Source organism: Clarias gariepinus, chromosome 14 (assembly GCF_024256425.1).
Source record: "Clarias gariepinus isolate MV-2021 ecotype Netherlands chromosome 14, CGAR_prim_01v2, whole genome shotgun sequence".
Classification (NCBI taxonomy): Eukaryota; Metazoa; Chordata; class Actinopteri; order Siluriformes; family Clariidae; genus Clarias; species Clarias gariepinus.
This window is the reverse complement of record NC_071113.1, coordinates 21,562,166-21,585,465: the sequence shown is the minus strand read 5'-3', so window position 1 is coordinate 21,585,465 and position 23,300 is coordinate 21,562,166. Positions and strand designations below refer to the sequence as shown.

The following is a 23,300-nucleotide window of genomic DNA, read 5'->3' as shown; positions in this document are numbered from 1 at the left end:
TGGAAACCAAAGATGTGCACTTCCTGATGTGTACAATAAAATTTAGTGCATGTCCGGGTATACATCGCATATTATGTCTTGCAGCATTAAATTGCAGAAGTAGCTACCATGCGTTAAACATGCATCTTGTCTGTATTCACTTTTAAGGATTTTTTATTTTTTTATTTTTGATAAGTAGACATGGTCTGACTATAGAGTTTTACATTCACAGCATGCTCATGAATAATGAAGTACACTGCCCCGCACTCTTGTGTAAGCGTCTGTATGGAGTAACGCCCCGAATGGCAAAGGATCTGAATTCATCCAACTGGCTGACATGCCGTCTTGGTGTATTCATTTAACCTATGTGCTTATTTCTTAAAAAAAAAACATAACATATAATGTACAATAGCTTTATATTACTTCCTCCCCTCGGCGGGTCGCCACGATGAACCGTCTGATCCACACACAGCTTGGGACAGGTTTTTTTTAACTGCCTGCTTACACTCGAAGGTCAGCGCTATCCGCTCCGTCCGCTTGCGTGAGCTCACAGACGCCCCTGATTGGCTGTAGAGACGTAATTAATGTGGAAGCACTAAATACCGCTCATCCCTCCTCTCTGAGAGAGTTCGGCCAATCAGCTCTTTCTAGGCCTCCGGCTGTGAGAGGTTACAGCATCACCCGGGAATCAAACCTGCGATCTCCCGATGATAGGGCGAGCACTTTACTACTGTCTCGCTCGGAGGCCAAGAATCCACTTTGTTAATAAACATGCATCGATCAGTCCTAACATTATGACCACAGAGAGGTGATGTGAATAACACTGATCTACAACTATACACCATTATTATTTTTAAGGAGGAAGGAGCGACTCCATTGGGTCTGACCACAGCCCAGGCTTTAGGAACACTCCGGGATCAGCTCTACAGCCTGGTGGAGCAGCATCAGAAGCTCAGTCAGCGTAGATCCAACATCAAGGTAATTCCCTGCAGGTCCACTATACTTTCCGTCATCATTTCTATACTGTACGTGTAGACGTTTTCAGCTGTACTTTGACTCCTGCAGGAGCTGTGGGCGAAGAGTTTCCTCCACCATAATGACCGTCACTCCTGCTTCCATTGGCCTGGGGCTGCTTTCACTTTACTCGTGGTGTTGGGTTTGCTGTGTTGCTATGGCAAGCAGCCAAAGGGCAGGTGAGTTACGCCGAGGGTGTGTCTTAAGCTCACCTCTGGATGTTGTAAATTGCTATAACAAGCGCATGCAAGTAATCCGATTAAGGTGTAAATATACACGGCATAAATACGGGAACGCTGTTTATTTAGGAAATTGTGCTTTATGAAAAGCAGGAAACAAACAGGTTTTACTTGTGTACAGTAGCGGAAACGCTTCAAAGATGGTCGAGAATCTGTTGAAAGTGACCGGCGTTCTGGAATGCCCGCAACAAGCAGAACAGCGGAGAAAGTTGAACATTTACAGGCTGCAATCAACAAAGTTAGGCGAATGACGGTCCGAGAGTTAGAAGCATTATTATGAGTTTATTACATGCTTTCTGAAAAGACCGCATATTTCCAAGGAAAGCTGCTACTGACCCACTAAAAGAACATATAAGGCAAATATACATTAATAAAGATAAGATTAAAAAAAAAAAGTTGTTTTATTGCAAGATCTCACAAACCCGGGGGTGACTCAAATACTGTTCCTGCGTCTTTAAAAAGGCCCTCTGCAGCTCGCACTGTAGTTCCAGACGAACTGATGGAACACGTTCACACCTGAAACAGTAGCCCTAAAACGGAAACGGTGGTTAGACGGTGCAGCCAACAGAAGTTTTAATATCTGGTATAGAAGGATTTATGTGCCTTAGGATTAAGGTTGGGTACTGAAACCTGGCGATAATGTGGCACCGGTAGCTGTAGAACCGAATCAGAACGCAGATTTCGGTGCCGCTTAAATGTCTGGGCTGTTGAAATATTTGTTCTCTGGTTCTCTGAAACGGACGTAAGAAGCATCATCACTTTCACCGACAAAATGTTCTTAATATTATCCACCTTTTTTAGTTTGTAGTGGTTCCGCTATAAAATAATTGATTTGACACCGGTATTGTAAAAAAAAAAAAAACACCTACTTGGGATGCAATATGAGCAAAGGGTTGATTTGAGACTCTTGACTTAAAAGGAATATCTTTTGATATTGATGCATCTTTGCATATTGAATTGACACATAATTGCTTTCCTATAACTGACCGTGTTGTGTTTGATCAGTGAAGGCATAGAACTGGTGAATGCAGGAGCGCTGTTTCTCCTGCTGCTGCTCAACCTCTTCCTCATAGGACGTCAGCAGAGACTGAAGAAGAGCGAGATGTTGCGGCGACTGCAGTCCATCATAATCGATCTGAACAGTGAGGAACCACTCTACTGTCTCACAATCTGTTATAGAATAACCTGAGGATGTTGTAACATGATTTTCTTTCACAGATCACTTGGAAGGGATCGGAGGACAGCCTGTCGGATGGGCCGCTTCCCGATACCCTGACTTATACACGCCCTGTTCGTCGTCCTGGTCCTTGCACTGGACATACCGTGACGAGCAGTTGGTCAACCTTCCCGTCAGTCTGTTGGTGGAAGGAGATGTGATCGCTCTCAGGCCAGGCCAGGAAGCGTTCGTCTCTCTCCGAGGCATCAAGGTGATTTTTGTCTTCGTGTCTGATTTCGGAGAGAGGACATGCCAGTTGTATGACCGCTCTGTCTTTCTCACACTGGCATGCTTGTTCCTAGGATGACGAGCACATTGTGCTGGAGCCTGGAGATCTGTTTCCTCCGTTCTCTCCTCCTCCATCGCCTCAAGGGAATAACAGAAAGGGACCGCACAGCCCTCAACATCACCGTCTCTTCAGGGTGGTGCGCACACCCATTCTTGATAATATCAGGTAATTCCCAATAGGAAACTGCAACTTAAATCTGCCTTTGACTTGTGAGGCGTGCATATTAAAATGTCTCTCCCCTAATAGGAACAGTCTCGATCTCGCGCTCTCTCGACCAGTCACGGCTCTTGATAACGAACGCTTCACCGTCCAGTCCCTTATAGCAAAGTTCGCCTGTCCGGCTGTGCTGGTATATTGAAGAATCTTCTACAAAACAAAAAAAAACACAACATATTTAGTATATGCTTTTAAGTTTTAACACAAATCATTTTTTTTTTCCTCCCTCTAGGTGGCCTTTTTTACTGTGAATACAATTCGCTATTTTTGTGGCACTCCCGGTCTAACGCCAGGGCAATTTAACTTCTTTCAGCTGCAGGTAAATCACAGTTAGCCCCGACAGCACTAGGCCTCTCCGTGGTGGTGTTCTGCGTTTCGGTGTTCATGCTTGTTCTCTCTTCCTGTGTTGTATGTAGATGATGGGAGTGCTGCCTATTCTACCTCTGCTGTTTCCTGTCATGTGGGTCCTGGTCATAGCCTACGGAGAGGCGCGAGTATTAGCCGAATTTAGCCGCAGCTCTCCGACAGGCCTGGTGAGGCTCCATCCACACCTTTATTACCTAACACCTTGATCTTAGCACCTTGTAAAGGATTCGTTGCTATGGTTACAACATTCAAAGTGATGCAAAAAGACACAATGCTGTCACTTTATAAGTTTTAATAAAGTGTTAATAAGTGTATGTACAGCTGTCTGTGTATGTCAGTGTCTGACCACTTTGCGGTCAAAAGTATGTGGACACCTGGGCATCACGCTCGTGTGTGTGTGTTGCCACGAAAGATGCCATCGGTAGCTGTAGTATTTAGATTGTTCTTCACTTTAGGTGCATGGTTGGAGGTTCAGACCTCATTATACCAACATCAGTGTTTGACCTCATTAACGCTACACTCCAAAATGTAGGGGGGTATGGGGGTGGAGCTTATTTTAATTGTAAAATGTGGAATACATTTTTTATTTATATATATATTTTTAATTCTCTCCCCCCCAGCAAGTGTTTTTAATGGTCGGGTGTCCACAAACTTTTGGCCATACAGCATGTGATAACGATGCATAATTATTGACACTTATTCTCCAGCAACCCAGCAAGTCTGTTGGTGCTAAACAGTGTTCGGGATTTCTGAAAGCGCAGGACCTGTGTTTTTGTTGTGGAAATCACGGGTCAAAATACATCACTGTGTTTTGTATATAGTTTTAAGGGCTTGTTGTCAGATCGCGGGTTAGGCATGCTCGCTTCACTGCGACACCAATGAGCATAGCTTTATATTGCGACAGTGTAGTCAGGGCAGTAGGTGTGAAAAGGACTGTTACTGTTATTCCATTTAACAGCCTGTTATCAGCAGGTACAGTGCGATTACTCACAGGCCGGAAAGATATTTCAAGGAAATCCACTGTGCTAGAAGAGTGTAAAGGGCATTCGATGATCACATTATAGAATTTTGCTTGTGGAAGAAAAATAGTGGGTAAAAACAGAATTACCTGTAGATATAGTAAAGAATGACATGCATATGCATAAATCTCAATTACCCATGATGAAGTCATGTCTAGGTCAAACCAGGCAGACGAAAACAATGGAGGGGAAAACGGAAATAAAAAAATGTATATCTCAGCTTAAAAAATTCGACATCGTTCAAAGCTCGTGTATGGTCTGTGTATTAGTCATGCTAGATGAGCGTTCACTAGAAAGGTTTAGCGAGATCCTCGAGAGCAAGTGTGAGCGACTAGGACGCCGACGCCTCCAGGCAGGAGTTAATCCACCTCTTCTCTTGTCCCAGCTGGCTAAATTCTCTGAGGACACTCTAAGCAGCTACACGGAAGTGGTGTCCTCCCAGGTACATCCTCTGTATTACTCCTTCTCCCCCTCTCTTTTCGTTTCCCTGCTCTGGATAGATCCACCATCGCCAACATCATATATTTCTTTTATTATTATTCCTTTATTCTGTTGTTGCTTACAGAAATTTCAGGTTACCATATTTTCTGGACTATATGGCACGGTTTCGGCCCCTAGCCAGGTATTCTTTCTCTCTGAGTAACACATGGTCTAAATATACATACATCACCTGAGATTATTCATCCAGTGGTGCTGGAAGCCGTGAAATGTCTTTTAAATTTGCCAAGTCCAAGGCCTCTCAACTTCCTGTTAGTAATCGTGACTGAGTACAGCTGGTAGCCTCTCTCCTCCAACATAAAAAGAGTTTTCGTTTCACCAGTATACCATGTAATGGGAAAGTTCAAGGAGCTCAGTGCATAACTGAGAAAGAGGATGGAAGTCAGGAATGTCTGTAAACACCTTAATATTCCAAGGTCAGCACAAACCAACTGCATTTAATTCAAGTTATTGGGAAGTGGAGTGACTTTGTCAAGGATACAACCCAAGGACATTGGTTAAAATTCTCAAGAACGACCCAGAAACCACATGACATGAACTGAAAGCTACTGGAACACCAGTGTCGAGTCAATTTTCACCATTTGGCCACTAAAAGACTGACGCCCAAGGAGGTAGGCCCTGCTCAAAATCTCGCACCTTCAGTCTGGATTCAAATCTGCAGCTGAGCACATCGACAATGAAAAGCCGCCTGAAGGAAAGTTTTGACCAGAAATATGTTTTGACGGGTTAATGTGAGACATTCACCTCTAAGAACTCGAACATGGTAGTGGTAGTATCGCTTCCAGTGAAACTGATGCATTACACAAAGTGAATTGAAGAAGTAAGACTAGCTCTAAGATCTTCAGCTTAACCTCAAATCATCAGCTAGATGGTAATACTTGGACCAAATTGGGCTTTAAAACAGGGCCATGACCTCAAGTGACCTGGTTGTAGAAATGAAAAAGCAGCCAGTTTTGGGGGGGGGGGACGTTCACGTTCATGATGAGTGTATGTAAACGTCTAACCGCAACTCTACCTCGAGAGAAACAACGAACTCCTCTACACCAGCAAACGGCTGTTCATTAGTACCGGATTTAGAGCGAATGTCATTCTGGGTGTTCATCCTGTTTTTCCAAGCAGATTGGATTTAGAGTCGTTTGTTTTATGTTCCACAATCTCTTCTTGTCTGGAAAATATGGTAATCCTACACCGACATTTGTTGCTCTGTTCCTTTTTGTTGTCGTTGCTTGTGTAATGTTTATCTTTCCATCTTGCTCGACCGATATTGCCAGACTGTGGGCTCAAGTTTTATACGGTGCATTATGTTGATTTATTTTAGCTTGTAGTCTCGGCGCTCATGCAGGTCCTGTACCAGTGACATGCACCCACTCTGCATGGTTATGTACTGTTCTCACTGCTACCTGTACTTCCTGAGGTGACAGCATGGGAATGAGCTTTCCGTCATCACATCACATCACATCACGTTAGCTGATGTCAATTCATCCGATTCTTCACTTTTGTTGTAAACCGAAAGGTTCTGCTGATGGTGTAAATGCATGCATACAGTAGATAGATGCACTCGCTTGTATACTGTATTTGCAGTAGTGTCTTGTTTGGGGTCTTCAGTTCATTCTGTCATGCTATTGACTGTGGCGCACTGTCTTTCGAGATGTTTGCATGAAATATGCAGGAGCTGTGGACTGACATTTTTCAGTACGGTAATGTTTGTTACATATGCCACAAGTGCGTATTTGTGGGCAAAATACTTTTGATTTTATTTATTTATTTTTTTACTCTGGTCTCGACTTTTCATGAATCTTTCTTTAAAAAAAAAACAAAAAAAAAACAATTCAGTCATTTCAAAACTGATCCACTAAACTTGAGTGTCCATGTTGTGCAGGCAGTGATGAAAGTCGGACATAACAGTAGCTTTTAATTAGCTTTTTCATTCTCTGTAGTATTTACATCACTGCACTTGGCAGACGCCCTTATTCAGACCGACTTACGTTTTTATCTCGTTATACATCTGAGCAGTTGAGGGTTATAGGGCCTTGCTTAGGGGCCCAACAGGGGCAACTTGGTGGTTGTAGGGTTTTGAACCTGCGACCATCCGAACCGTGCTCCAATGCCATAAGCACTGAGCTGACTTTTATAATCAGTTATAAAACATTGAATTATCCTTCGTATTTAGAAAGTGCTTCATCCTGGTTAGACTGTAGACCTCAGTCCGTCACATGGCACCACAGGCATGAATTTATTATTTTTTTTTAGCAGAAACCAAAAGAAATCTTTACCGGCCCAGAAAGAGGATGCGAACCAGGAACCTGAGCTCGGGATCGACCCTGGAGCTGTGCCTCGGCAACCTTTAATATTTAGTGCTTCCCTTCCTTTAAACAAACCGTGCATGCACTGAAACCTGACTGTAACCTTAATGGAAATTGAATGAAGGGAAACATTGCTTGCTCATCATTTGGAATTTAGTGCACTGTACACAAACAACCACATAAACACACTTACACACAAATACAAACACGGACCAGGGTTTTGCCAGGATGACTTTTCTGTTGTTTTCCATTAATGACTTTTTTTTTTTTTGCTTCTTTTTTTGCTCATTTCAGCTTCAGCAGACAGTGTGTTGGTTTCTCTACAAAAAAAAAAAAAAACCTATATAGTTCCACCTCTAAATCTGAGTCAGTGTAAATAGTGTAGTGTTGGGTGGCTCGCACAAGCCTGATCGGTCCTTCTGCATCAGCTTTGTCCTGAGTGACCTCTAAATCTCGAGACTTGCTGATGTCTGCCCTGCAGCTCCTTAAATAATGGAAGGGGGACTGAATTTGGAAGAAAGCAAATGGGGCTATTGGATAGAAAGCTCCAGTTTTAGATGTTCCTAATCAATCCAGAACTGTGTGTGTGTGTGTGTAGGAGATGCTGCGGTGCGTGTGGAGACACTTCGTCGGTGTTCTGAAAGGCGAGTCTCAGGCGCTGTGTTATACCTCAAGCCTGCTGCGCATCCTGGGTTCAGTCACAGTGAGTGTCCGCTACTCTCACACCCACTTAAAGAGAATTTCTAATCAGGGAACATCACTAACGGAAAGCGTGACCCGTCTGGACGGGGGCTGTCTTTACAGGTACTATGCTGCGTGGATAAGCAGGGTGTACTGTCCTGGCCTAACCCTAGTCCGGAGACGGTCCTGTTTTTCAGCGGGCGTGTCGAGCCCCCCCACGACAGTCAGGAAGACCTCCGAGACGACCTCTCTGTTAACTCTTTGTGTCGTACGGAGGGAGAGGACGACAAAGATGAGGTAATCGGCTAGTGCGGTGAGATTTTTGTTATCTGCTGGTTCTTTGCGTTGTTCTCATTTTCCGGCTTGTGATCCGCCGTCTCCGCAGGCTCAGGAAGGTGAGGCTCTCCTCAGCGTCCATGCCACCGAACCTCCCTTTCATCTACTTAACGAGCAGGAGTCCGGTGAGGTGTCGCACGATACGGCACGACCCTGTGACGTGCACCGCACACGCCGAGGTCCTCAGACCACGCGCTCCAAACACCCGTCAGGCTCCAACGTCAGCTTCAGTCACGACACTGAGGGCGGAGAGGAGTCGAGCGCTCAGGTAACTCTATCACAGAAGTACGAAGCTTAAAGTGATGGCGGTTTTCATTAAAACATGCAGCTGATACGATGGATTTTTTTTTGGTGTGTGTGTGTCTGTGTGCATCAGCAGCTCTGTGCTGTGGGTGATGATCTGTGTGAGGCGGAGGACTTTGTGTGTGATTACCATCTGGAGGTGCTGAGCTTGTCTCAGGACCAGCAGAACCCCGTCAGTATTCAGTTTGACGACTCGGGCTGGCACGGCCACCTGTCCTCCCTGAAGCCGCTGGGACTGAACATCATGCTGAACCTGTGCAACGCTCCGGTCACTCAGCAGCTCTGCCGCTTCTCAGACCACCTGTCCAACCTGGCGCTGCAGGAGAGTCACGGTGCTGTGCTTCCCGTGCAGGTTCCCTGGGGCCTCTGCGAGCTCTCGCGCCTCATAGGTGAGAACACGTTCCCAAGACGGATTCGACTTATCTTTAGCTTTCTCAGTAAACGTATAATTGTTTTTAATGATGATTTAAACAATTTGTATAACATGAAAAATCCTCTTAAAATAAATCTGTTAATAAAATAGAAGATTTTTTTTATACGCAAATAATAAATAGAGGGTCGGACCTGTCGCTGTGCACCTCCAGGGTCCGGGTTCGATTCCCGCCTCGGGGTCCGTGTGCATGTTTTTGCATGTTCTCTTTGTACTTCGTGGGTTTCCTTTAGGTTTAGGCTAATTGGCGTTCTCAAATTGCCCCTAGTTTGTGAACGCGCGTGTGAATGTTGACCGGAGGTCTTACCATGGTCGTAAAAATGGGAATAAATAGGTAATGGTAATCACCACTGGCCTCTAGTTGGACTACAGAGGTAACTAGATGATGGATGGATGAATGGATGTCCCATTCAAAGCCGTAATCTTTTGTGCCACACATGGTCCAGTAGGTGGCGGTATTGCATTATTTAAAAAAAAGTGAAAACTTTCTGCAAAATCAGGTTTTTGTTTTGTTTTTAATTAATTTGTATATTTTGGAGCATTTGAAATGTTGTTCAACAAGTATGCATTGATGCTGATTTGGAAACTGTTTAACACATCATTGATTACTTATTGTAATATTTGAGGCATATAGAATGTCAGTATACTGTATTTATCAGATGATAGAGGCCCTTATCAAAGGCCCAAGCAGATATACTGTATAGTATAGAGACATGAAGTGAAAAAATGTACACTTTTTAATCAGACTTTTTATTCCCATAGCACAGCAGGTTGAACGATGGCATCACATGATTTTATGCACTTCACAGAAATTTGCATGTGCAAGTCATGTGCAAGTGCATGCATATTTTGAAGAAGAAAAAAAATCAACATGCATCATCTTCTGCATCATATTTATTTCAGCTTTACAGCCTCAAGATGCATTTATGTATCTTAATTCATCATACGTACTCGAACCTTAGAAGGTCAAACAGTTTGAGAAGATGAGTCGAATACACCTCTAAGAATTACTGTACTGTTACAGGTTAAAGCAACAAATACCAGCACAGCATGTATTCTCATGAATTTTAATCCATGTATGTTAAAACGTATATATACTGCAGTGGCCAAAAGTATTGAGACTAAAAAGACGCCTGTGGTGCTCTGGTGTCACTTGCTCAGTTGGTGCTGCTGGATTGCGTCCTGAACGTTATGTACAGAAGACCTGATCCTGTCGCCTTCACCGCTGTCCAACAGCTGTCCCAAGTCGTGGCTCCAGAACTGAATATCATCGTCACATAACCAGTTTTTCACTAGTTTTTTGGTTAATTCATTAATAAACTCTTAATAAACTATAATACAAGGCACATGATGTGCTCATACTTTTGGTCAGTGCTGTATGTGAACCCATCTCCCTCTATTATTTAATCATAATCAGTTCCACATCTGGATGGAGCCTTATTTAAATTATAAAGATCACTTCTGTTTGTCTCAATATGATTATCCGCTTCTGATCTTGTGTAGGTTTCACTCCCGGAGCACGAGAGCTCTTTCACCAAGAGAATCATTTGGCGTTGTACCAGTGGCCTAATGGAGAGAAGGCCATCGAGCCGTGCACGCGCCGTGTTCACCATATCACCAAACGCCAGCCACCTATTAGCCATCTGATCAGCCTGCTGGTGCGAGACAGCACGACCAGTGAGAACGCTTTCTGCTCTTTTTTTTTGTTGTTGCCTGTTTTCTGTTATTCCTCTGTTCATGTCACTGATCTTTCTGGCTTCTTCTTAGACAATGTGCAGATGCTCTCCCACGGCTCGGCTGACCTCATCCTAGAGGCCTGCACCGACTTCTGGGACGGCGCAGACATCTACCCGCTCTCTGGCTCTGACAGGTCAAGATGCACGCACACACACATACACACACGCACCTGTAGCACTCGTGTAGCTGATATCTGTGCTCATTAAAATTTGAATTGATCTCATCCTTATTTGCAAGTATTTTTTTACGTTCTCTGCAGGAAAAAGGTCCTGGATTTCTACCAGCGTGCATGTCTGTCGGGTTACTGTTCTGCATTCGCATATAAGCCCATGCAGGTTGCGCTGTCAAACCAGCTAAATGGGAAGTGTGTGGAGCTCGCGCCTGGCCCGACACTCTTCTCTGGAGTGGAGCTGCCCAGCACCACACCCATTAAACATAGCGGCCGCCGCAACAGCTGGAGCTCAGATGGTGAGAGAGACTTGATGGTGTCTCACCCTCCTGACTTTCTTTGTGCTTGTGCATGTAGGGTTGCAACCTTACCTTCGTCAACTATAGAAATGTACGCCTGTGTGTTCCAGAGGGTATAGGAGAGGGCGTGGAGAAGGAGGACTGTGTTCAGGCCCTGAGCGGGCAGATTTTCATGGGTATGGTGTCGTCCCAGTTCCAGGCCCGCTTGGACACGGTGCGGCTCATCGAGAACCTGGTGGGAGCCTGCATCCGATTTGTTTACTTCTCCAGGGAGGACGAGCTGCGCAGCAAGGTACTGTCAAGCAGGAGAACTAACAATGTGCAACGTCTAAGTCTTTAGACTAATAGCATGCATGGTTTGGTTTAAGCATAATGTAATTATAATTAGCATATAAGCATACTAGTTGATTTTTATGCATATTGGACCAGAGTTTATATACGTAACTAAAGCTAAGATTACTGGCTCTTGAGTTTAACTCCTAAATATAGTTGCAAGCAATGATGATGGGCCCAAGTACCCTGTGCCATCGCCTGCCCGGTTCCACCGCACAACCTGTGTGTTATTAGAGCATGTTAAGACCTACAAAAAGCCATCGCCGCCGCACTTGCACATTTCAGACACTACTGTATATAGGGCTGATGTCCGTTTAGGCTGTAAATATTGACAAGTGCGAATGTGTGTTGAGTTTGAAAGTGTTAACATTTGTAATGTGTGTGTATGTATATGTGTATTTGTGTGCATGTGTGTACATGTGTATGTGTGTGTATCTGTGTGATTGTGAAAGTGTTAACATTTGTAATGTGTGTGTATGTATATGTGTATTTGTGTGCATGTGTGTACATGTGTATGTGTGTGTATCTGTGTGATTGTGAAAGTGTTAACATTTGTAATGTGTGTGTGTGTGTGTGAGTGAGTGAAAGAGGTGTGTGTGTGTGTGTGTGTGTGTGTTAACATTTGTAATGTGTACATGTGTTCAATAGGCCGCAGATGCTGGAAAAAAGCATCACACTATGATGTTACTCAATGTGATGTCACTGAACGTGTCTATAATATAATGTCGTGTAGTGAATATAATGTCGCTCATTATAATGCCACACAAAGTTATTAATTATTTTAGTACCCGTTAGATATATTAAAAATCCCTCTACAATTTTGCATTCTTTATGTCTTTAGAACACGGCCCAGTTTGGTGATGATCGTATAAAATCCCTAGGAAGAGTATATCAAAACCCATTGGGTGTGTTTTTGTGAACGACCCAAAATAACTGACCTCCTGTTGAGTTTAGCCCAGGACATGCAGCGCGAAAGTTATATTCTCCCCTTTATCTGGCTTGGGGTGAGCTAGCAAATAGAAAATAACTAAAACTTGATCTTACATGCAATCTCAAATAAAAGATTGAATACAGGTAGTCCCCGATTTACGAACATCTGAATTACGAATTTCCGCAGATACGAACAAACCGGTTCTATGAACGTTCGTGGATGCGAACAAATACGAAAAGGAAAAAAGTAGCTTATGTGTACTGTACAAAAAATAGACACTGAAGTGCACCAGATACCAATATTTCCAATATATACAATATTTTTTCATGTGTGTAAGTGAGTGTATACGATGTCCAAAGTCTGGTAAATTGTATGTATGCGCGTGTGGGGGTGCAGGATAAATGAGTCGGCTTCACCGGTTTCAATGAATCAGTCCGGGAGAAAGGTAATAAAAAATAGCTGTCCTGTAAGGCTGTCCTGATGGTAAATAATCCTAATTTAGGAAAATCATCAACCAAACAGCTCTGAGACAAAATGTTGTCTGGGATTTCCCTCGCGATTTAAAGGCGCAGAGACAACACTGTTACAATTGACATGTATGAGATTAATTTTTGGTGGACAGAGATTTAGTCAAGTGGATTGGTATGTTTTACATTGTATATTCTGTCAAAGGCATATAAGACTCACTTTATCAGACTTAAGAACAAATTCAACTTGCAAACGTGCTCTGGAAGCGGAACTTATTCGTAAGTCCGGGACTATCTTTGATAGAAAAAGAATACAGTAATAGAAAATACTAACTAATTCATGCTGTACAAAACTAAACTGAATTACTATAATATATAATTGTTACCTTTTTATATAAAAATTAATGGAAAGTGTGTATGCACACACTCTGTGCATGTATTTGTGCTTGCCCACGTCTATCCCTAGGTGTTTGCAGAGAAGATGGGTTTGGAAACAGGCTGGAACTGTCACATCTCTCTGACCCCTAATGGAGATGGCCATGGTGATGGAGCTCCCTCTAGCCCTAGCCAGGCAGGCTCTCTACATGACGATCTACTGCCAGGTAAATGAGCTAGTGTAGAGTCACGCCCTGGTGTCTTCTTATATGAGGTCACATTTGGGAGAAAAATTTAATTGGCTTGTTTAAGAAAGAAAAAGTGTTTTGTTTATATATGCACACTGGTGACCCATCTGACGTCAAAAAAATAAATAAAAAGTGAATTCTGCATAACAGGACGCCTTTAATACAAGCCATAGTGGATGTTTATCTGATTCAATTTAAATGCAGATGAGAATCTTCAGTGTATCCATTAACTGGGTTGCAAATTTTGATTTATCGTCCGTCTGCACAGATTCCCGGGATGATGCCGAGGGCCCGTTACTTGCTGAGGAGGAAGGCCAGTCAGATCTTGCCAGCTTCCAGGCTACAGAGAGCGACGTGCCCAGTTTCCTCGCTGACGGCAACCGAGTACGGTGGTTCTTTCCCACACCGAGCGCTTTTAGTGCTTTAATTTATCTAACTCTGAGGATAAAACTTCCCTCTTGTTTTGCTTTTTCTTCTGTAGGCCAAGCTGCCTCGTGGCATCCATCAGGTCCGCCCTCACCTGAAGAATATCGACAACGTGCCACTGCTCGTGCCCCTTTTCACTGACTGCACGCCTGAAAGTGAGTCTCTCTCATAGCATTACTGTACTGCTTATAGAAAGCTCTGTGGTATTTTCCTTTCTAGAGATAACCAGATTCAGTCTAGAGAATTTACCTTTTTTATTATCGGTAGGTACTATATGTACTAAAAGTGTTTATAGTACTAGATGTGCCTGTGACTCATAAGCACGTTTCTAAAAAAAACGTAGAGCACCATCTGGTGTTAATGAACTTTGTGTGCGCGGAATGAAGGTGTGAGATTGCGTTTATTAAGTAGATTTTAAATGCACACTTCTTAGCGTGTTTAGAAAAATGAACATCACCATCTGTTGAATTTTGAGATAAAATAATGATTTCCTTTTCAAAGGTCAGATTTTTTTTTTTCCTTTTTTTTTAATGATATAAAGATGTTTCTATGTAAATTTCAAAGTAGCAGATCTTCTCTTCCAATGGGGTGATTGCGATGAAACAAAGCCTGTATGTTAGCTCAAGTTTGGCCAAATACGGCTGTAAAAATCCCATTATAATTAGTTCAGTAGTTTTTATGTGATGCCTGCACAAACAAACAGACAGACAGACAAAAATTTCTAAAACCATCTAGATGTGTTCTATTACTCATCTCATGCCCCCCCTTCCAAAAAGAAATTTCACAAAATATCTTTAATGTACAGACACGCCCACTTTACTGTTTTATAGATTTCAATTTACTTAGAAGCTTTACGTTACTTACTTTACTTTAGATTTACGTTATTGGTGTGATTTAAAATATCTTTGTAACCTAATATTGAGTCCATAAAGACAGGATCATTTTTTAGATAATTGTGCTACAACATTATCTGTACTGTGTGTCCATGTGCACTGCAGCCATGTGTGAGATGATGAAGGTCATGCAGGAGAACCGAGAGGTGACCTGCTGTTTAGGGAGCGCGGCTAACTTCCGGAACAGCTGCCTGTTCATACAGAGTGACCTCAGGTGAGTCGGCATCTTTTCTTTTGTATAGTTTGAATTGTACAGTCTGTTGGAATAATGTGAAACATGGTGGGTCGTATCTTGTGTATCGCTGTGCGTGTTTGGTTGCAGCATCTCTCTGGACCCGCTGTACCCATCTCGATGCTCGTGGGAGACGTTTGGCTATGCGTCCGGTGGTGGTGTGAACGAGGAGACGGAGGAACTGACCCCGCTGCGGCTTAGCGCTCGTCTCAACAGCCTGAGCTGCTCGGTCTCCTTACACCAGGGCGAAAGCTTCAGTCTGGTCAAGCTTATAGAGCAGGTGAGGCGCTCTCATGTAGACAAGTGCTGCAGCTTAGCAGCATCGAGTTACTGATGCATTTGATATTTAAGACCCTCCGAGCATTCTGCACGTGGAGGGTGTCTTTTACACACGCGGAATCACTTCAGAAATATTAATGGCTGTTTATTGGACCTTTAAAATTAATGTATAGAATAAAAAAAAATGTATAATGAATCTTTCATGCCATTAAGGATCACATGTTAATGTCAAATATATATTTGCCTTAAATACCCCATGAAGAAATCAGCTTTGTGATGCACATCCTGCTGGTGTGTAGGTGTTTTTATTTTTTACATAACATTCTTCTGCAGTAATCTGGTCCTTAGTTGCCTTCCAACAGCAACTTTCCTTCTGTTAACAAAAATATCTAATCAGACAATCGCAACTCGGTGCATTTAGGCATGTAGAACTTCCAGTCTCACACAGTATGATGCAGATCAATCCCTGCTATCCGTTTCACCCAAAGCGCATAGCTCCATCCTGCCTCGTATCAGTGATTCAGGTTGGAGATGGTCTAATGGTGTGGATAAGATGTTCTTGGCACAGTTTGGGCTCCATGGGACCAGTTGATCGTTGTTTTATTTCCACATTCTACCTTAGTATTGCTGCTTGTTACTATGTCCATCCCGTTAGGATCACAGGATTGCACGCCATGTCACTTGCTTCTTGAACTTGACAAATGGCCTCCACTGTCACCAGATCTCAATCCAATAGAGCACCTTTGGGGAATATGGAGGAATCATAGATGTTCAGCTGTTATTCCTTAGAGATTGTGGTCCATATTGACATGTTTCCATCATCTTGTTAAATCTGTGCCAAGAATCAATACAGTTTTGAAAACAAAAAGGGGTCCAATCCAGTACTAGCAAGGTGTACCTAATAAAGTGGCCAGTAAGCGTATATTTTATTAATAGCTCACTGCAGCCCACTGGTGAAATGCAAAGATGTATGAATATTGTTTTTTTTTGTCGAAGCGGGATGACAAACATGACATCAATGAAAACTAATTAATAATGTTGTGCATGTTTGCATGTTCTGTGTGTAGGCCAGACACACCATGTATGGCATTCGCAAGTGCTTCCTCTTCCTGCTGCAGTGCCAGCTTACGCTGGTCATCATTCAGGTAAACACATTGGGCACACCTGTACAGTCTGTAGAACTATAGAATAAATGGACATCGTTTATATTCATATTTGACACTAATTCAGTATATGAACAAATAATCCCCTGTCGTATTCGAGTTGGTTTATAAATGCAGTGTTTGTTTTTTGTGGCAGTTCTTGGCTTGTCTTACTCAGCTTCCACCTCCACTAAACATTACAGACATTTTGTGGCTCTCCTGCTTCTGTTATCCACTGCTAAGGTGAGAGAGAAAACACTTTTTGTCACTGAGAGCTCATTACCGTACTCATAAGCACTGATAACCATGCTCATAGAGCAAGCGTAAGCAGCTAACTGTTTTTATTTATTTTATATTTTTTGCATTTGCCTCCCAGCGTGTCCTTACTGGGGAAGCCACCAGACAGCTCAGTGATGACGGTCGCTACTGGGAAAAATCTGGATGACATCCCTCGTAAGGTCGGTCCTGTCTCATGATGAGAAGAAGCACTAGAGAAAATTATTAATCACGAATTTATGTACAGGTGTACCTCGGCATACAAACCCTTATATTTGCCTTAAGAACAAAAATCTTGCAAAAAATTTGCCTCGGCATGCAAAGCATTTAGCGACCGAGTTGGTCGTGTGTGGAGTGAGTTTATGTTTTGTTTTTGCTTTTTTTTTTTTTTTTACGCAATTTGCATTTTGTGAAAGATTTAGTGAAGACATTGTACTATGGTTCCAAAAAATGTTTTTCTTCAAGCACGACAGCAAGAAGAAAAGGGAGTCACGTTCAGTCGGTGCCGGTGCCAAGACAAATCATAAATAAAGATTATGTAAGGTTTACATAAGGTTTGCAGGCTGGGACAGATTATCTGCATTTACATGATTTCCTGTGGGAAAATGCGTTTCAAAATACAAATTACCGCTTTAAGAACTCGCCTCCAGGATTGGATAAAATTTGTATCCCGAGGTACAACGCTAATCTCAAAATTTGCTTTATGAGAACATGTATGCTGTTATTTAACATTATATTTAAAAGGGACTGCATCAAGCAAAGTAAACATGTAAGGAGATTTACTAAGTTTCCCACCTCGGGTCTGTGTTGCATGTTCTCCCCATGCTTGGTGGGTTTCCTACGGGTTCTCCGGTTTTCTCTCACAGTCCAAAGACATGCAGATTAGGGCGCCTAAATGGCGTTCCCGAATTCCCCTAAGTGTGTAAATGAGCAGGAGTACTGTATGTATGTGTATGTGCCCGCCGGTAGATTGGCACCCCATCCAGGGTGTACCCCGCCTCGTCTTTTGAGATAGGGAACCCCCGCAACCCTACATACAGAATTAAGCGGTGTAGATGATAAGTGAGTGATTAATCATATTCAGGTTCCACATATAAAGGCCAATGTGTTTTTGGGTCACAGCGTATATTAACCAGATGTTAATAGCACTGTGTGTGTTATTCTTTCCCCCAGACCCAGCAGTATTTCCTTGGTTGGTTTTTGCTCAAATTCGCTCTGACAGTGTGTGTTTACTTGTTTGGATTTGGACGGTCCCTGCAGGCAGTGTTGGAAAACCCTCCTAATGACATGAGGGTTAACTGTTCCCACATCTTTACCACTTGGTATGCACTAAACACCAATCACTGTCGATGATCACGGATGAAAAGTGCCATTTATTATCAGGTGACAGGTTAATAAACTCTGTATCTTTGTTTGCAGCGCATCTGAAAAGTGGTTTCAGGAGTTATCTAATAGTCTGCTGCTCGTCCAGAAAGTCATGGCAGGCTTCCTGGCTCTGCATACTGGTAAGACCTGCTTCCAGTCACAGTTCATTAAAAGTATAATACTAAGTAATGCAATGTCATGTCTCTCTCCATCACTTTCAGTGGTTATATCTCTCAGCTATGTGCACCGCTCTCAGCCACTATGGAGGAAGAATCCTTTCAGCAACACATGGTGGTGTCTCACTGTCCCTCTTGTGTGAGTGTCTGTTTTATATTGCATGTGAACGTGAAGGTGAAGTGAGGTGAGGTGTGCGTGTGTATGCGTCTGCACATGGACTGAAGAGAGCTGGTTAAGAGGAAGTCATGCGGTTTTATACTGCTTTCTTGAGCTGTGTGTTCCATATTTACTGCCATAAAAAAAAATTGCAGCCTACTTGCACGTAGTAGAGAAGTACCTAAAAGAATTATTAACAGCATGATTCATGATGATGTGAAAAAGATTTAATACCACTATTTTTTTTAAATGAATGACTACTAGAGTACATTAATGTACTGTAAATGATGATAATTCTGCACTATTTATTGGCCATTATTATAAAGAGTGTATCACATTTAAATGGGAGGCTGGTAGCACAAGTTCAGTGATGATATCAAGCCTTTTTAAGGTGCTATAATGTGTTTGAAGAAAAAGATGATCCCTGATCAATATATGAGATCACCGCACTAAGACACCTCTACTCCCAGGGTTTGGACTAACCTGCAGTATATGTTTTTGACATAGTTTATTTACTCTAACTTGAACAGGATGAAGAAGTATAGGCTAAAGATAAATGAATGTAAGCTGTACATGGCCTATGCACCATTGTAGAAGCACAATATCCATTCACCTTCGTATTAGACCGTCCATAAGAAATTAAACTATTAACCTTTTACTTCTGTCACTTTTTTGTTCCATTTTGCCAAACCTCAGTCCTGATGCACTGAGCCACCCTCTTTCCACAGAACATGACTTTTTCTCCTTTTCTCGTGTTACAAATGGGACAATGCGTCTTCATGCCTAAAATTGCCCAAATAAAAAAAAAAATATTCTAATTCTCATGATCATGTTTAAATGTAGACTTCTTATGTAATAGTGATGTCACTAAGGAAAATGAAAAGTAAGTCCCCAACTTACGAACATTCAAGTTAAAAATTTCCACAAATAGGAACGAAGAACGGATCTCCTAACATTTATAGATGTGAACAAATCACAAAAATAACTCGTGTATTGTACAAGAAATAAACACTGCAGTGCCCCAGATACCAATATTTATATTTTGTATCGTATACAATATTCAGTGTGTAAGTGAATGTATAAAATGTCCAAAGTCCAGTATATCGTGTGGGAGAAATGAGTCGGCCTCATCAAGCACGATGATAAATGGCTGTCCTATAACTCTGTCCTGATGGAGAATAATCCTAATTTCGGAAAATCCTCAACGAGACAGAGTTCACAGTCCAGAACAGCTCTGAGACAAAAAGGCATCCGTTCAAGCATCAGTAAACATGTAGCATTATCTTCTTCCCGGGTCACTTTAAACGAGGTCAGTTGAACCCACATCACCAGAATTCACCTTGCGATTTAAAGGCTTAGTGTGCCTGTGTTTTACATTGTATATTTGGGTCAAAAGGTGTGTAAGACTCACTTTGTCAGACATACGAACGAATCCAACTTATGAACTTGCTCCTGGAATGGTGACTCACTGTATGATTCAGACTTATATAATCATGGTGCATCTCTTTTAATCTTTTAAATGCTTGTTTTATTTTGGTTTTCTCCTCTCTTTTATAGGTTGTTGGGTCAGGTGGTGCAGGCAATAATAGATTATAATTTATGGCAAGACAAAAGTAATATTTCTAATGATGAGACAGGCCTGGATTCATTAAAACGTGTGCCCATGGAGGTGTGGCTAATTGTCTCGCTGTCCACTGTGCTGGTGGTGCTGATCAACGAGGCTGTCAAATTGCACGAGATCAGGTAGGCCCAATACGATTATTTTTATTTTTTACTAATTACTCGTAATCATATATTTTTATTTTGTAATATCAATCTTGTTGCTTTCAGGGTTCGTGTGCGTAACCAGAAGCGGCAGAAGCTCCAGTTTGAGACGAAGCTAGGAATGAACTCTCCTTTCTGAGCTGCTGTAACACGAGTCTTTTTTGCTGTAACATCCCTGTTCTTATTGATGAGCAGTGGAGTAAGAGGAGCTTTTTTTTTATTTCTCAGTGCCTCAGTGTAACACTAACACAAAACCTCTTATCCAGCATCACTTCAAGCCACCAGAATACCAACAAGGCATCTATTCTCCATCACTTGTTCTCCATGTGGATGTCAAGTTTTCTTTACCTCTTTTGGTGTGAAGTTTGTGTATGCATGCTCCTTCATGTTTGGATAGGAGAAACGTATAGTGGTATAGAAAAGTGGTGTGTTTACTGCAAGGTATCTTAAAAACTACAGGATAATTATAGATGGACAATCTTCTTACCTGGTAATGTAACTGTATGTAAGACAGGAAGGTTAAAGAAATAAAGGACTTTGAATAATTGTTTTTTAAGCAGAAGTTACAGGTAGCTGCAGAAATCAGAAGGAACGTGAGGTGTTATTTTGTAGTTCTTGGACATTTCTTACACGGCTTTGTTTACTGTGAGTTGCCATGCATCACCAAATACTGAGGAATCTAGATTTGAATGTCAGTGTCTTTGTACATCCTTCCGAATACCTCATGTGAAATGCTTGCCACAGAGATAGTTTTGCACTCACACCATGGCTAATGAGTTAATATTAAAGAAGGTGTGCCGATCAAAAGACACTGTAAGAACGGAGCTGCTTTTAAAGAGATGCTCGCACTTGATAATTGTCAGCCAAAATAAGAGCAAAAATTTTACTTACTGATTGATCCTCAGATTAAATGGATCACTATATTAATTAAATCAGTTAACATTTAACATTCTGAAATAGAACCATTTAATTTTCACAGAGAGTTGTCTTATATGGCAATTTTAAGTCTTGCCATAGCTTACACTGGTGTGATTGAGTTTATGGCTGTTCTACCTCTTGCTGATGGCCTCAATAATATTGTACATCATCAGTGGCTCAGTGGAAGATCAAATCTAAAGCTCTCAAGAGAGCAGCTGCTGGGCTTCTTGAACAAGGTTCTGAATCCTCAAACGCTGGGTAATCAAATCTGCCAAATGAATAATTGTAAGTATTAATGTAAATCTTTTAATCAGAAGATGTGGTTTTCCTGATCAACATGTGACGATCAATATGCTTTATTTTAACAACCAGCATTTCTCCTTCCTCAGAGGTTATGTTTAATGTGAGGCTGAGCAAAATCTCACTGGGGCTTTAACGCAGTGTGGCCACTAAAACATTGCTTCAGTTTGCCTGTTTCACTATTTGCCTATGTGTACTTCAATTCTTTCTTGTACTACTTCTTTCTCTGAACTAAGCATAGTAGGACCTCTTCACACTTTTTTTCCTATGTATTACGCTACCTTTACTATAGATATATTGTAAGTGCTCGTTCCTTATAATTCTACTCGACTCCATCCTATTAGTCTTAACCAAGCTTTACTTAATAGATCCTGCATCTGATTTATTTATTTATTTATTTATTTCATGGCATACACATCTGTAAATTTTATGGATAGTGCATTGTACTTAAGCTGCCCCCCCCCCCCCCCAAATGCTGTATTTGTGAAGCAATCATATGTGCAGAAGATCGAGACTTATTGTTCACTCTACTCTTTTCAACTTAAGATCTTTAAGTTTATACACAGAATGTATTCCCACTGTTTGTCCCCCTGCTATGTTTTCCACCTCAGGGCAGTTTGAAACGTTGGAAAGCTGTGTATTAGATCATTAGATCCTGTGATTTCAAGCGGGGATTAACTGAACGAGTTTGTGACTGCTGCTTTAGTGCTGGTATAGAAATGATGGAAGGCGACATGTTAGGGTAATCAGAAATGTTTTTTTTTATTGCACTGATCAATCCTGTACATTGTTATATGTTGTCAGCTTGTGTAATAGAGCATGATTGCACAGCTTTTTTGTACAGTTATAGAATACTGCCTTTTTTAAGAAAAAAATGTTATTGAGTATGTACAGTACATTTAATTTGTGCATGATAAAGACATTCACGCATGCATTGGTTAAAATTTTTTCAAGAATGTTGGTTCTTGCATGCGCTGTAGATGGTGCTGGGGCTTCCATCATTCATATCAGCCTTAGCAATCCCTTTGGAAACACGCCTAGTCTCTCTACTGTACAGATATTCATACAAATAATGACAGAATGAACAGAATAACAATAAAAACCTGTAATGGTTGGTGCCAGTTACTTATGAAAAAAAATTGTGAATGTTCAAAAATTTATAAATGTACATTTTCTATTTTTAAGATGTCATTGATTTATTTTTTATTTTTGCCAATTGATTTATGATCTTTTAATAAATACCTTCATTTAAAAAATAGTGTTTGTATCAAATATTTAAGAGCGATGACTATTCAGATAATGTTTTTTGTCCGTGTATGTGTGCGTGTGTGTGTGTGTGTGTGTGTGTGTGTATGTATGTATGTGCGTGTGCCCACGCATTTTTGTTGCTTTGCAGCCTGAAATGAAGACAGACACAGTTTTTGTTCACTCATTCGAGTCATTCCACAGATTTTCAATGGGGTTTAAGTCTGTGCTCTGAATAGGCCATGCAATGACCTTGACCCTTTTCTCCTTCAAATGGTCAGTTTTGCTTTGTCATGTTGGAAGGTAAACCTTCTTCCTATTGACAACATTCTGGGACAGGGCAGCAGATTGTATTGATTGTATCTTGCCCCATATATTTTTCCTTCTATTCTGAAGTATTCCATTTCCTGCTGCAGAGAAACACCTACATAACAGAATATTATCACCTTCATGCATTACTGTAGGAATGATGTTATTTAGACGGTGAGGTCTATTAGATTTCCGCCAGACATACCGTTTGGGTTTGTGGCCAAATTTACATTTTTTGTCTTATCTGAGTAAAATTTTAATAGCTCATTAAATTTTAGTCTCATCTGACCACAACACCTTTTTCCATGTGGCCTCAAAATCTTCAAGGTGCATATTTACAAAGCTCCGTTGCTTTGCTGCCTTTTTTCCT

At 41.6% G+C, this 23,300-nt stretch overlaps 1 protein-coding gene across 2 annotated transcripts in view; it reads left to right on the top strand.

Annotated features, from left to right (window-relative positions):
• The window catches only part of tmem94 (transmembrane protein 94), a 28,842-nt gene extending 6,218 nt beyond the window's left edge, over positions 1–22,624 (top strand). Inside the window, exons 3-32 of one of the 2 annotated variants that reach the window (XM_053510940.1) lie at positions 838–957; positions 1,045–1,172; positions 2,238–2,374; positions 2,451–2,659; positions 2,751–2,902; positions 2,984–3,086; positions 3,186–3,272; positions 3,370–3,486; positions 4,724–4,780; positions 7,738–7,842; positions 7,944–8,117; positions 8,206–8,424; positions 8,536–8,848; positions 10,393–10,566; positions 10,657–10,759; positions 10,886–11,094; positions 11,205–11,386; positions 13,292–13,427; positions 13,717–13,832; positions 13,930–14,029; positions 14,873–14,981; positions 15,090–15,279; positions 16,346–16,423; positions 16,578–16,663; positions 16,797–16,878; positions 17,870–18,018; positions 18,116–18,201; positions 18,283–18,376; positions 19,952–20,137; positions 20,225–22,624. In XM_053510940.1, the coding sequence (XP_053366915.1) occupies positions 838–957; positions 1,045–1,172; positions 2,238–2,374; positions 2,451–2,659; positions 2,751–2,902; positions 2,984–3,086; positions 3,186–3,272; positions 3,370–3,486; positions 4,724–4,780; positions 7,738–7,842; positions 7,944–8,117; positions 8,206–8,424; positions 8,536–8,848; positions 10,393–10,566; positions 10,657–10,759; positions 10,886–11,094; positions 11,205–11,386; positions 13,292–13,427; positions 13,717–13,832; positions 13,930–14,029; positions 14,873–14,981; positions 15,090–15,279; positions 16,346–16,423; positions 16,578–16,663; positions 16,797–16,878; positions 17,870–18,018; positions 18,116–18,201; positions 18,283–18,376; positions 19,952–20,137; positions 20,225–20,297 (4,074 nt within the window). In that variant the 3' untranslated portion in view covers positions 20,298–22,624. The remainder of the gene's footprint in view (positions 1–837; positions 958–1,044; positions 1,173–2,237; positions 2,375–2,450; positions 2,660–2,750; positions 2,903–2,983; positions 3,087–3,185; positions 3,273–3,369; positions 3,487–4,723; positions 4,781–7,737; positions 7,843–7,943; positions 8,118–8,205; positions 8,425–8,535; positions 8,849–10,392; positions 10,567–10,656; positions 10,760–10,885; positions 11,095–11,204; positions 11,387–13,291; positions 13,428–13,716; positions 13,833–13,929; positions 14,030–14,872; positions 14,982–15,089; positions 15,280–16,345; positions 16,424–16,577; positions 16,664–16,796; positions 16,879–17,869; positions 18,019–18,115; positions 18,202–18,282; positions 18,377–19,951; positions 20,138–20,224) is intronic. The other variant, XM_053510941.1, reaches the window with a different exon arrangement.
• The last annotated feature ends 676 nt before the right edge of the window (positions 22,625–23,300 follow it).